Source organism: Odocoileus virginianus, chromosome 23 (genome assembly GCF_023699985.2).
Source record: "Odocoileus virginianus isolate 20LAN1187 ecotype Illinois chromosome 23, Ovbor_1.2, whole genome shotgun sequence".
Taxonomy (NCBI): domain Eukaryota; kingdom Metazoa; phylum Chordata; class Mammalia; order Artiodactyla; family Cervidae; genus Odocoileus; species Odocoileus virginianus.
In genome coordinates, this window is record NC_069696.1 from 32143587 (window position 1) to 32157147 (window position 13561).

Below are 13561 nucleotides of genomic sequence, written 5' to 3' on the forward strand. Positions count from 1 at the left end.
TTTCTTTTCTCATAGCTCTGGAGGCTGGAAGTCCCGGAGCAAGGCAGGGTTTCATTGCTGGTGAGACCTCTCTTCCTGGCTTGCAGACAGCAGCCTTCTCCCCAAGTGCCCACATAGCCTTTCCTTGGTGTGTGCAGAGGGCAGAGAGTGACCCCCTGGGGTCTCTTCCCTCCCTGCTTATGACCTCACTAAACCTACCTCCTTAGAGGACGCCATCTCCAAATCCAGTCACAGTGGGGTTTAGCGCATCACCATAGGAATTTTCAGGGAGAACACGAGCCTTCAGTTCACAGCAAAATACCTTCTTCTCTGACTTCACTAAAAATAAAGGACAGTTCTCAGCACTCTCAGTCCCTATTACCCATCAAATAAGCAAACCAGTCTCCTAAGAATTTGCTGATTTTATTACACATATTTCAAAATCTGTAAAGGGCCCCTCTTGTGGCTTGGATGGTAAAAGATGTGCCTGCAATGCAGGAGACCCAAGTTTGATCCCTGAGTTCGGAAGATCCCCTCAGGAAGGGAATGGCTACCCACTCCCATATTCTTGCCTGGAGAATCCCATGGACAGAGGAGCCTGGCGGGCTACAGTCCATGGGTCACAGAGTCAGAGATGACTGAATGACTAACACTCTAACACTCAAGTTCTATAACCCCTCCAGTTTTGTACTCCTGAGCTCTCTCCATCTTTCCTGTGACTTGGTGCAATTTTGGGGTGACCATGAATCTGAAGACATCGATTGTTGTTGTTGTTCTAGTATTTTATGCATCCAGCTGAGTAGACATTGTTAGAATCCTGAGTGAATATGTATGCTAGTGAAAGACTCAACAGTGTGAGGGTACAGAGGGAGATGGTACCTCCCTGGACCTAAAGCTGAACTGCACTGTTAGTCCCACCTAAACTAACTTTGTTATCATAACAGTATGATACCGATTTTTCATTTAAATATGGCCCAGTTGAATTTTCACTGCATTATTTCACTTTATTTCTGTTTCATTCATTCAACAAGTATTTATTAGGTGCCTACAATGTGTCAAATACTATTCTAGGTTCTGGAAATACAGTGATTAACAGGCAAAACCTGAGTCTTATTCACTGACAGTTGTGGGGAAAATGAGCAGACAGCTGTTTGAAATAGTCATGTCTGCTGAGTACTGTGAAGATAGACTTTACAAAAGGATGAAATCATGCAGATGACTTGGCTTTAGGAGAAGGAATTAGATGAGGGAAGGTCTTCTGCAAAGAGAATATTGACGACAAAGAGTGAGACCTAATGATCAGGTAGAACGAAGATCCAGAGGCCCTGCGACAAAAAGAATCTTGGTCTGTTCAGAGATGGAAAGAAGCCACTGTGGCTAGAATTCAGGGAGGGGAAGAGTGGTGGGAGATGAAGCGGGAGAGGGAGGCAGGGAGCAGATCACACAGAGCCTTGATAGTCGAGAAATGGTGTGTGGGTCCCCCTCCAGAAGCAGTGGGAAAACACTCTTTTGCTTGGATGAGAACTGACATGTCTGCTGGATGCTTGGCAAAGATGGATCAGCCCCTTAGCTTGCAGGCAGGACAAACAAGAGTTGGAGCTGGGAGAACACTTGAGAGACTGTGTAGCCGTGCCAGCCAGGATGTGATTGTGACTTACACAACGGTGCATGCTTTCTCAGTTGCTTCAGTCGTATCCGACTCTGTGCAACCCTGTGGACTGTAGCCCACCAGGCTCCTCTGTCCATGGGATTCTCCAGGCAAGAATACGGGAGTGGGTTGCGTTCCCTCCAGGGGATCTTCCCAACCCAGGGATGGAACCTGAGTCTCTTATGTCTACTGCATTGGCAGGCAGGTTCTTTACACCTAGCACCACCTGGGAAGCCCTGTACAACAGTACAGGATTACAACAATGAAATGGAAGAAAAGTCACAGACGAAGTGTCTGACCTCATGGAAGAGCCAGCAGGATTTTCTGTGTCCTACTCTGTATTGGGAGTCAGAGGAGGGGCAAGGATAGTGAGAAAAGAGGGAAGAACCAAGGATAATTCCCAGAGTTGTACCTGGGAATGGGATGCTTCATGGTGTCGTTTTCTAGTGTAGGGAAGACAGGGAAAGCAGGTCGCTTCTGACCACTCACTCTCCAGGAAGACAGGACTCTCTGCAGACAGCCTGCTTTCAGGATGAGAAGGTGACAGGAACGTCCAGAGATGTGGTGACAGGGGTTTTGTTGAACACAGGCTGATCTACAAGGAAAAGGTTAGAAGGCAAGGGAGGTCAGATATTGAGATGTGTTAGAGAATTACAGATAATGATGGAAATAAACATCTGGGTTAAGATGTAGAGCCTCCAAGATTAGGAGATAAACAGGAAACTTCTAACTAAGCCATATGGGATTAGTCCTGGATTGAGTTTTAGAGAAAAGACTAAAGCAGAAGTGAGTTCTAGCCTGTAGTCTTTAGGTAACTGGCCACATGTGGCTGCTGGGCTTGAGTGTAGCTAGTCTGAACTGAAATATGCTGTGAAAAGGAAAATGCCCTACCAAATTTTGAAGACTTGGTGTCCCCTCCCTCAAAAAAAGAGTATAAATAAATACCTCAATGATTTTTATGTTGATTACATGCTGAAATGATAACATTTTGGACATATGGGGGTTACATTGTTAAAAATAATTCCACCCATTTCTTTTTATCTTTTGTGTGGCTACTAGAAAACTTAAAATGACATGCATGGTTTGCATTTATTTCTGTTGGACAGCCCTGGTCTAGAATTTTTGCAGGAGAATCTTCACTGTAGTCCAACATCAAATCAAGTCTCTTTTGCACTTTGGGGTTGTTTTTTTTCCTATATACAAATTAATTTGCTTTTGTCACCATTGAATTTCATTTTAGAAAATGCTTTTCCCACTTAATTCTAATATATTATTATTTTAAGTTTTTATCACTCTGCAAAATTAAATAGCAACTTATCTCTCCACTTTCCTGTTGGCTCAGACAGTAAAGCATCTGCCCACAATGCGTGAAACCTAGGTTTGATCCCTGGCTTGGGAAGATCCCCTGGAGAAGGAAGTGGCAACCCACTCCAGTATTCTTGCCTGGAGAATTCCATGAACAGAAGAACCTGACAGGCTACAGTCCTTGGGGTCGCAAAGAGTCGGACACGACTGAAGCGACTAACATATCCCCCCACTGTTGTGGTTCCAGATTACTGTGGATGACATTTCCTCTGCTTTAGAAACCTAGGTCCATTTTGAAAACATACCTGTAATCTGGCTTTAAGATACTTAAAAATGATTAATCAAGCCAAGTTTATGATGTTGTTGTTTATCTTGACAACACCAGAGGCAGTACCAGAGTTCGTTTTTCCTTTACCATCTCAAAATGCTTTGTAAAAGGTGGTAGGTAGGAATTTCAATATAATTTTTTACTATATGAAATAGGTCCAAAGAAATTTTAAGTTTTTTGATGCCAGAAAGCAAGTTTTTAATGTTTATTTTTGTGCTTTGATTTTGATCTTAGAGCATTTACTGTATCAGACCATAATACAGTAACCTCAGTTATTTTAAGCAGAGCATATTTTGTTATAAAGAAAAGGTTTACAAAATCTGTATCCTCATATGCTTTAGGCCAGAGTTCATAATGGCACACAATGAAAATAGCAAAAGCATAAAAGCAAATTATTCTATTGTTAATTAATTTTTGAAGAAAAATGTATAAATGTATCAGTAGGCAAATGTCGGAAAATTAACTGTACCAACCCCAACCACTCAATTTGTTCACTGAGTGAACAAATCACTCAGTTCATGAAGTTTTTCAGTCTCCAAAATGTTCATTTAATAGTAACTGTAGTAATTATGTGTCTGGCAAAAGTCAGTAGCAAAATCTCAAAAAGTTATATAAGAATTTACTGTAGATCATGTTTATGGATATTATAAAGGTTTATTATAACAAAATAATATAAAATTATTGTAAATGTTTCAACTTCTTAAAACAACCTAACAGTTAAAGGCCAAGTCAGGCCCTTTGTCGGACTAGTAACAATTAAAAATAGTTTGTTGAGGACCCTGACTTTGTCATACCAATCTATAGGGCATTGCTCACTACTTAACTTTTAATAAAAGTCAGACCGGGACCCTAAATTTATATGACAAAGCCAGGATCCTTGGTTAGGTGGAGATTCTGGTTAGAACATCTTTAGACTAATCATTTTTCTACCTCAAAAGTCTCAGCTTCCTTTTGTGATCCCACCTTTTCAGACCTGAAGATATCAGCTAAAATAAACTGTTTCCTGAATTTCTCCATATTTAATGAGAATATGGTAATTGTTAATAAGTAAGCTTGAAAAATGTGTAACATGTTACAATTATTTTTTCAAAATACATTCATCCAGGTGGCCCATATCCGAGCAGAAAGAGATATTTTAGTAGAAGCAGATGGTGCCTGGGTGGTGAAGATGTTTTACAGTTTTCAAGACAAGAGGAACCTTTATCTAATCATGGAATTTCTCCCTGGAGGTAAAAGCAAATGTAATAGCAATGACAGGCCAACACAAGCACATCTTTATATCTAGCTATGATTTTATTTATTATATATGTCAGTAAGCTAGGGATATTTCATACTTCTGGCTCTGAGGTTTTACACAGTCATAATTTTCTAATCATTCCTCCCATAATAATACTAATTTGAACCACAAATCAGATTGTTTTGAAGAAATTATAAAGCTGGCACATTTTTAATGTTATCATTCTGTTTAATATATATACTTTTTTAGATCTTTGCAAGTCTAGATTTGAGAACAAGTCCCCAAAGAAGAAGACAGACAGCCCAGTAGGCAAATGATAGGTGGGGTGAGGAAGAGAACTCTGGTTGGTCCACAAATAGATAAGAAAGCGTTCAGCTTTACTCATATTCAGGGAAATGCAAATTAAAACAAGAATGAGATTCCATTTCACACTCAACCATCTGATTGGTAGAAACATTAATAGTCTGATTGTGGGGGAAACCTGGCCTCTCATCTGTGCAGAAGAATCTCTGACTCTTAGGGAGAGCAGTTCAGAGATGCCAGGAAAGTTAAAGAGGCGTGTGTCCTACAGTCAGGGGTTCTTCCCCACATGTGCACAAGAGGCCTCATGGCAGCATTGTCATAAGAGTGAAACCCTAGATGCAAGATGACTGTCCATCAGTAGAAGAATGGATAAGTAAAACATGGCATAATTATGTCATGAAGTATTTTACAGTAGTTAAAAGTCAGGAGCTGTATTTGATTCAACAGTAAGATCTCAGAAACCAAGAGAAATAAAGCAAGCTGTGGAATTATATGTACAGTTGATATCACTTATGTAATTTTAAGAACCATAAAAAAGGACTCTGAATTCATAGATTAATATATATGCATCTGAAAACATTTCAAAAATAAGCTGGAAGAACACACACCAAAGCAAATCCATGATAATGGCGACTCAGCAAAAAGAGGAAGGGGACTAGAATGGAAACAGAGGATAAAGAATCTGTGTGGTTTTTTTTTTTTAAAGACTTGAAGCATCATGAAAAAATATTAGCAGTTGTCAATTCTGAGTTGTAAATTTACGAGTGTTTCTTCTTTGTCCCTTGTAAAAGAGCAAGATTTCTTGGGAACAAGAATGCCTAGAAGTGACCCTTTTGGTGGGATAATGACTTACCTTTGTTAGCCCAAAGAGTGCTGAGTGCTTTTGAAACTTAAATTTGAAAGGATATATCCCATTTCCAGATGCGCTTACACGCATTCATTTTCCCAGTTTGATATATTTTCCTCAGCAACTTATTTCTGGATGTTGAGTGGTAGATACTACATCATTATCAGTTCTGCTATGATTTGATTTCAGATGCTTTCTACCTTAAAACTATTACATGTCATGAAACTTTCCCTTATGCAATGAGACTTTTTATTTGGCCCTAGAGATGGTTGGAAGTACTCTGGGTAGATCATAAAATGCAGAAATGAGGCTTAAGTTGTGTATTACAAAGACATCTTTTACAAAACATTCCCTCTTTTGAGGCGTTACTAATACAGGGTACTTACTTTCATTTACTTAGGTGACATGATGACATTGCTAATGAAGAAGGACACTTTGACAGAAGAGGAAACACAGTTCTACATTTCAGAGACTGTTCTGGCAATAGATGCGATCCACCAGTTGGGTTTCATCCATCGGGATATTAAACCAGACAACCTTTTGTTAGATGCCAAGGCATGTGAATAAACTGGTGAATTACTAGGTCACTGTTTTATGCTGTAATAGAGGTGATTTTGTGATTGGAAATGGGCAACTGCAATTTATATGACTGCTAACCTACATTATTTCATAAACTGGTGCAATAGGAGAGAGCCCTTGAAGTGAAATGACCTCAAGGGAAAATTGGCTGTCTTTTTATCATCTTCCATTTTCTCCTTCTTAAAATAATCAACATCAAATATTGGTAATTTTGCACTTCACCTGTAGGAGTTCTAAGCTAAGAATTTTTATGATTGCATTTAGAAGAAGAGTTTTAAATAAACCCTTTGTCTCTAGTGATTTTATGAGGTTTTTTCCTTTTGTCCTTAGGGTCATGTAAAATTATCTGATTTTGGTTTGTGCACGGGATTAAAGAAGGCTCATAGGACTGAATTCTACAGAAATCTTACCCACAACCCACCAAGTGACTTCTGTAAGTTGGATTTTTTTTTCGAGTTAAAGTAGTCCAGCTGGTTTAATCCAGGACTATTGAGAACTGAAGCTTCTCTCCTCCTCAACCCTTAAACTGGTGTGTTTTCAACGCATGTATGTGAATTTGTATTTTGGTAAGAGTTTTCCCCTCATAATTACAATTCTGTCTCATTGAAATTAGCATTCCAGAACATGAACTCAAAGAGGAAAGCAGAAACATGGAAGAAAAATAGGAGACAACTGGTAAGTAGCCACATTTGGAAGAAAGAATTTTGTGCCCTGGTCCTAAAATCTCATTTGGTATTTGTTTTATAATTTAGAGCTTCACAATAATTAGTTCTTACTTCTTAGCAGTGATAGAGCTTGTTCTGAAATAGTATAGCTTTCTTAATTTTTCTGTAACATTTCCGTGCCTGTAAGGAAAATGCCACTTTTATATTTTATGATTTCGCTTCAGAGTATTTTATCAAGCATATCTATAATTATGTATTTGTCTGTTTACCAGTACTAACACTTTCTATAAAACTCACCGAGATGCGTGTGTGTGCATGCTAAATCACTTCAGTCTTGACTTAGTGCTTTTGTCTTGACTTACTGCTTAGTGCTCTTGACTTAGTTGCTCTGTGCAACCATATAGACTGTAGCCTGCCAGGCTCCTCTGTCCATGGGATTCTCCAGTACTGGAGTGGGTTGCCGTGCCCTCCTCCAGGGGATCTCCCAACCCAGGAATCGAACCTGTGTCTTTTGCATCTACTTGCCTTGGCAGGCGGGTTTCTTTACTGCTAGCACCACCAGGGAGATGAGTGTAAATTGTAGTAAATGCTGAGTGATTTTCATGTTTCCATTTTCTGTTCCTGTCCTGATACAACAAATATCAGTCAGCATAAGTAAGGTTATTGTGTGTTTCTAAGAACTTTATAGACAAAGTAAACATAAGGTTTGTTGTTATGTTAATAGTGTTACAATAAAATAGAATTGAAAAGCAGACTTTACCGCAAATAAACTTAATAACTCCTTTAATGCCCAACAGCACTGTCTGTTTTTAACCCTACAAGCTTTCTCCTCCATTATTTAGCAAATATTAGAATCATTTGTCCCTTTTCCTCTTTCCTTTTATCCTGTGAACATTGTCAAGGTTACGAATGTGCCTTTTGACTTTAATTTCCTAACTTCTTGTATAATGCCTGGAGCATATCGACAGATATCTATAAATATTTGTTAGATTCTGCCAAGTGATGAAGAGAAACTTACTCAGCAGTCCCTCAGGAAGGGAAACAGACTGAAAGGCAAGAGTCTGGTACCCTCTCAAAGCAAATAAAATGACCTTTGCATTATTGAACTCATTCTCTCATTAGCCCAAGTAAACTTTTTGTGCTTGTAAAACATTTTGGTGTTTTAAAGTTTTCAAAAATATTTTTTAAATGTTTTGAGTTCTGCATTAATGACAGAATATTCCTTCTACTTCTAAGTGTGCCACTTTTAGATCAGATTTTATAATTGAGAAAAGAATTGCCGTATTTCCCACTTTTAAAGGGAAATATGAATACTGCCTAAAACTATGGTGGAAATTCTGTACCCCCAAACTACAGGGTATTCACAATCATTACTCATGTGCAGGTTTTACTGTTCTTGTGACCATCATCATGACTTGCATCAGTGTTTTCCAGTGAAGAAATAGAGCGGACTCTTGGTGTTTGGGGCAGGAAATTCCTTTAGAGCCTACATCCCCCACCACTAAATGCCAATCATGTCCTTCCCCAGATCACAGAAATGTCAAAATCTGCTGTTACACATTTTCAAATGGCCCCTAGAGTACTACCTGTAATAGAAAATTGCTGCCTTAAAGAAAGTTTTTGTAAGGTTTTATAGGAATTCAGAATGAAAACCTGCATTGCTTTCTAATAGATAAGCAGTGCCCTGGAAATGAGTTTATAATGAAAATACCTGATGTTTATATGGGAGGCTGTGGTTTACAGACATTCCTTTGCTTGTTTCATCCTTGTACCCATTCTGTTAGGGTAGGAATTATTAGTCCAGTTTTATGTAAGCAGAAGTTGAGGTTCAAAAAGGCTGAATAACTTGCCCGAGAGCGAGTATTGAGTGGAGAAGCCAGGCCGACTGAACACAACCTTTTTATTGTTTTTTGGACTGGATGTAGGACTGAATACATAAATAGTTGAGCTCTTTAGGGACAGAAATCATGTCTTAACATATTATCTGATTCCATGCCTGTCACGAAGCCTTACACATGATAAAATGCAAAACACAGATTCAAAATTAACTTCTGTATATTTTAGTTTTTCCAGTAGTGAGCCATACTCAGATCTTTCAAAAAAAAATATGTGTGTATATATATATATATATATATATATATATATTGAGGACACACTGGTTTGATAAGCTGTTTCTTTGCAGGCATATTCAACAGTTGGGACACCAGATTACATTGCTCCGGAAGTATTCATGCAGACTGGTTACAACAAATTGTGTGACTGGTGGTCTTTGGGAGTAATTATGTATGAAATGCTAATAGGTATGTTTTATTATTCATTTATGCACATACCATATAAATCAGTGCCACTGACTGAACATACTGTAGATATTATGGGCTAAAATATCTGAACTCTTTAAGCTAATTTCTGGCATCCCCCAATGTTAAATACACAATGATAAATATCAGTGAGCTCTCTAGGGATCCTGTGTCAGGAAGGGGGCATTTAACCAGAATTCCCAGGTATCTAAATTGTATCTGCGTGACCTTTTAGGTGAAAGAGGGGCAATGCTTTAAATCCTTTATTTTGTTGACTTTATAAGCCATTTTATTATAAATGGATGAATGGTGATTTTTTTTTTTTTATTGTTAAGTGGAGCGCTCAGGCTTATTTTGTTTTTTTGTGATATGTAGATAGTAGGTGCAGCAAATTTGATCATAAAGGCTAATGAAACCTTATTTCCTGTGATACATAGGATATCCACCTTTCTGCTCTGAAACACCTCAAGAAACATACAGGAAAGTGATGAACTGGAAGGAAACTCTGGTATTTCCTCCAGAGGTGCCTATATCTGAGAAAGCCAAGGACTTAATTCTTAGGTTAGTAGTTAAATCTCTTAAAGAGGTTATGGTATCGTAAGGCCTCATGGGGACCTAAAAGATTAAATTGCCTATTTCAGTTTTGTGGGAAGAAAAAGACTATCACTGATCTATACAGTCAAAGGACTCGGTAAAGAAAAGGCATTTTGGCTTTTTTTTAATGCAGATTCTTAAAAGGTAATATGCAGTACAAAGAAAAAGAGTTAAGAAGAGGGAAGAAGTCTTATTTCAAAGGTCACTCCTGTTGGATTATAATGACTTTATCCCCTAAAGAGAAAGGGAAAATAAATTCTTAGTAGCAGTTCACGTCACAAAAGTCTATTTAAGAAAAACACCAATACAGTATATTAACACATATATATGGAATTTAGAAAGATGGTAATGATGACCCTATATGCGAGAGAGCAAAAGAGACAGAGATGTAAAGAACAGACTTTTGGACTCTGTGGGAGAAGGTGAGGGTGAGATGATCTGAGAGAATAGCATTGAAACATGTATATTATCAAATGTGAAACAGATCACCAGTCCAGGTTCGATGCATGAGACGGGGTGCTTGGGGCTGGTGCACTGGGATGACCCTGAGGGATGGGATGGGAAGGGAGGTGGGAGGGGGGGGTCAGGATGGGGAAAACATGTACACCCATGGCAGATTCATGTCAGTGTATGGCAAAAGCCACCACAATATTGTAAAGTAATTAGCCCCCATTAAAAAAAAAGTCTATGTATGAAACCTTTTCTAAGCAAAGGAGTCCATTCTTCTTCTCAACTAAGATGAAGTGTTTAGGTTCTCTTGTGGATTCCTAGAAGGAATATGAATTGGGACAATCTATGGGAACAGCCAGTTGGTAGCATCCTATTTAAAAAAAAAAAAATCTTCAAACTGTCTTTGACCTTTGACCCAGTAATTCTACTTCTAGGAATTTTGCATATGCAGATAATCAGATGTGTGTAAAGATTTAGGGTATATTATGTTATCTTGATACTGTTTTTAGTAATGAAAAATTGAAAATCATCTAAATGTCTGGCAGTGGTGGACTAGCTAAATAAATTGTAGTGTTTCCACTACTTTAGAAAACAAATGTATAGAAAAATAGTTGAATGACTTTGGGAAATGTTCTCAGTATGTTAAGTGAAAAAAAACAATAATGGAAACTCCTTATCAACACCATAGTTTTGAAATTACAGTAAAAGACTGGAAGGAAGTGGTCTCAAACTGTTTGCAATAGTTATATCTGAATAATGCAGTTATAGACCATTTCTATTTTTCCTCACATTTCTCACAGTAGAGTTAACTTCAGTAAACAGAAAAAAAAGATTAAATGTTTGAAATAATGCAGAGTACTTGAGATGTAGTCTGCATATTATAATTTCTCTGTTTCCATCTTCTAGGTTTTGTATTGATTCTGAAAATAGAATTGGGAATAGTGGAGTAGAAGAAATAAAAAGTCATCCTTTTTTTGAAGGTGTCGACTGGGGGCACATCAGGTATATTTACAGGCTTTGAGTGGGATAAGGCCGTGTGAGTGAAAACTTTCTACTAGATTTGGTGATTAATGATTAAATACAAGAGGTAACATTGTGGTCATGTGATAAGTTCGTGTTTTCTGGATGATATAAATGCGTGAGACTGTAGTGGCTATAGCTGAATGACTCGTTTTATGTAACATCCACTTTAAGAAATAACCACATACTGTGGCCCTGTTTAGATTTTGACATGCAAAGTTACATGATGAAGGCTGTTAGCGCAACAAAGATGTAATTACATTTAACAGTGTATAACTATTTTTGTCCTCTCATATTCTGTACTGTGTCTCTTTTATTAATTTTGAAGAATATACAGTCCCTCTTAGAAACACTGTGAAAGTGAAAGTCACTCAGTCGTTTCCAACTCTTTGCAAACCCATGCACTATACAGTCCATGGAATTCTCCAGGCCAGAATACTGGACTGGGTAACCTTTCCCTTCTCCAGGATATCTTCCCAACCCAGGGATAGAACCTAGGTCTCCCGTATTGTGAGAGAAGTTAAATAATGCAGGTAACTTTGAAGAACTGGTTTAGAGTTGTTTGTTGTGAGCATTGGCCTTTATTCATTTTGTGGCCAAACTGTCTTCAGCAGTTCTGGTCTCTCCCCCGCACAGCAACAGTTCAGAAACAAATCTGATTGTGCCATTTCCTTCCTTCTCTTTGCACTTAGAGAGTGATACTAAGGGTCCTTCCCTGCTTTTCAGGATCTTGGGATGTGATTCTTGCCTCATCTGTAGAAGCTGCATCTTGTGTGGTTTCTGCCCCACGCCTTCCACCCTAGGGCATTGTCATTAGCTCTTCATTTTGACGAAAATGCTCTTCACCTCTCTGGCCTCCCTGCCCTCAGTCCTGCCTCACCTAGGCTCGCCAGCCCCCCTTTCCACTTTCAAGACAGCTAAGTGTCCCTTCACTGGAGCTCCTACCATGTGCTAGACACTCTACCTGATTCTGGAGTAGGTATATTTGGGGGGCTGTTTATTATATGTCCAGCCCTGTTGTAAGTACTTCATGTACATTTCTCATCTTATCCTCATAATAAGCCTTAGTATTATCCCCATTTTACAAATGAGAAAACTAAGTCTCAGAGAAGTAATTTGCCTTACTGGTGCCTCAGCTAGTAAGTGATCTGGCTAGAACTGAATCCAGGCAGTGTGATTCCAGAGTCCTGACTCTGAACTGCCACACTGTATTTTACTGTCCATGTGTCATCTCATTAAGCAAAACTATTACATGATTCCCCCTTGTTACAGTTGAAAGAATGTTTATAGACTACCAGTCCAGTCTCCTGGTTTTATATGAGGGAAGAGTCACAATGTCTAAGGTCATTCTAATAATTAATTACTAGAGATTAGATCTCAGGGCACCAGAGTTTATATTTTTTTTACACTAAAGTAATATAAATTTATTAAGTTAGTACATTAAGTGTAAATAGGTTAGAATAATTCTGGGGAAAATATAAATGTGTTTTTACACAATTTTGTACACTTATCACCTAATCGATCAATAAGTACTTGCTGAAAAAATAGAAGCAATAAAAATTGATGAATTTCCTAAACTATTTTTAGCATGATACAAAAACATTTTCATGACTTACTATTTTTTTAACCTAATGACCCCAGTTCCCTTAAAATTTATATGACTGAGAAGTTTTTGGATTCAGATTTCATCACAAACATGTAGTCCCTTCACCGTTTGAGCCCCTTATTTTCCCAAATGACTTGATTTATCAAGTGGTGGATCCTCTACTAGAAGAATTCTATTCCTAAATTAATTAGGTTGGATTCTGGTCTCCACAATGTTTAGGGTACTTTATAGAATGATAAAATTTTTTAAATAAAATTCTCTGTTCTCCTTTCCCTTTCATTAACTATTCTTATTCTTCTTAAAAAAAAAAGCATAAGAAAGTCTTGATATAAAGAAATAAAATTCCAAGTAAATGATAATATTTTAATAAGAAAATTCTACTCAGCTATGAAATCCACTTAACTTCAGAAATTTCAGATCCATAATAAATTTCCTTGGCTCTTCTAATATCTATAGAATAGCATGCAGAATTTGCAAGTAGAATTAAGCTTTGGAAAACTGAGTTCAAGAAAACTTAACCATGGTTACTGAATACTATTTTACAGGGAAAGGCCAGCAGCAATCCCTATAGAAATCAAAAGCATTGACGATACATCAAATTTCGATGACTTTCCTGAATCTGATATTTTACAACCAGGTAAGATATTCTTACAGTTAACCACATTTAAAAGACTATGAAAGTGATAACATATTTCATTAATGA

The 13561-nt window shown here is 37.8% G+C and overlaps 1 protein-coding gene across 4 annotated transcripts in view; it reads left to right on the forward strand.

The window, feature by feature from the left end:
* Window positions 1-13561, forward strand: part of STK38L (serine/threonine kinase 38 like) — an 80053-nt gene that overhangs the window by 63637 nt on the left and 2855 nt on the right. For all 4 annotated transcript variants that reach the window (XM_070453833.1, XM_070453832.1, XM_070453831.1 and 1 more), the window contains 8 exons: window positions 4366-4489; window positions 6048-6202; window positions 6557-6659; window positions 6840-6901; window positions 9074-9191; window positions 9626-9749; window positions 11139-11234; window positions 13404-13495. In XM_070453833.1, coding sequence (XP_070309934.1) covers window positions 4366-4489; window positions 6048-6202; window positions 6557-6659; window positions 6840-6901; window positions 9074-9191; window positions 9626-9749; window positions 11139-11234; window positions 13404-13495 — 874 coding nt within the window. The remainder of the gene's footprint in view (window positions 1-4365; window positions 4490-6047; window positions 6203-6556; window positions 6660-6839; window positions 6902-9073; window positions 9192-9625; window positions 9750-11138; window positions 11235-13403; window positions 13496-13561) is intronic.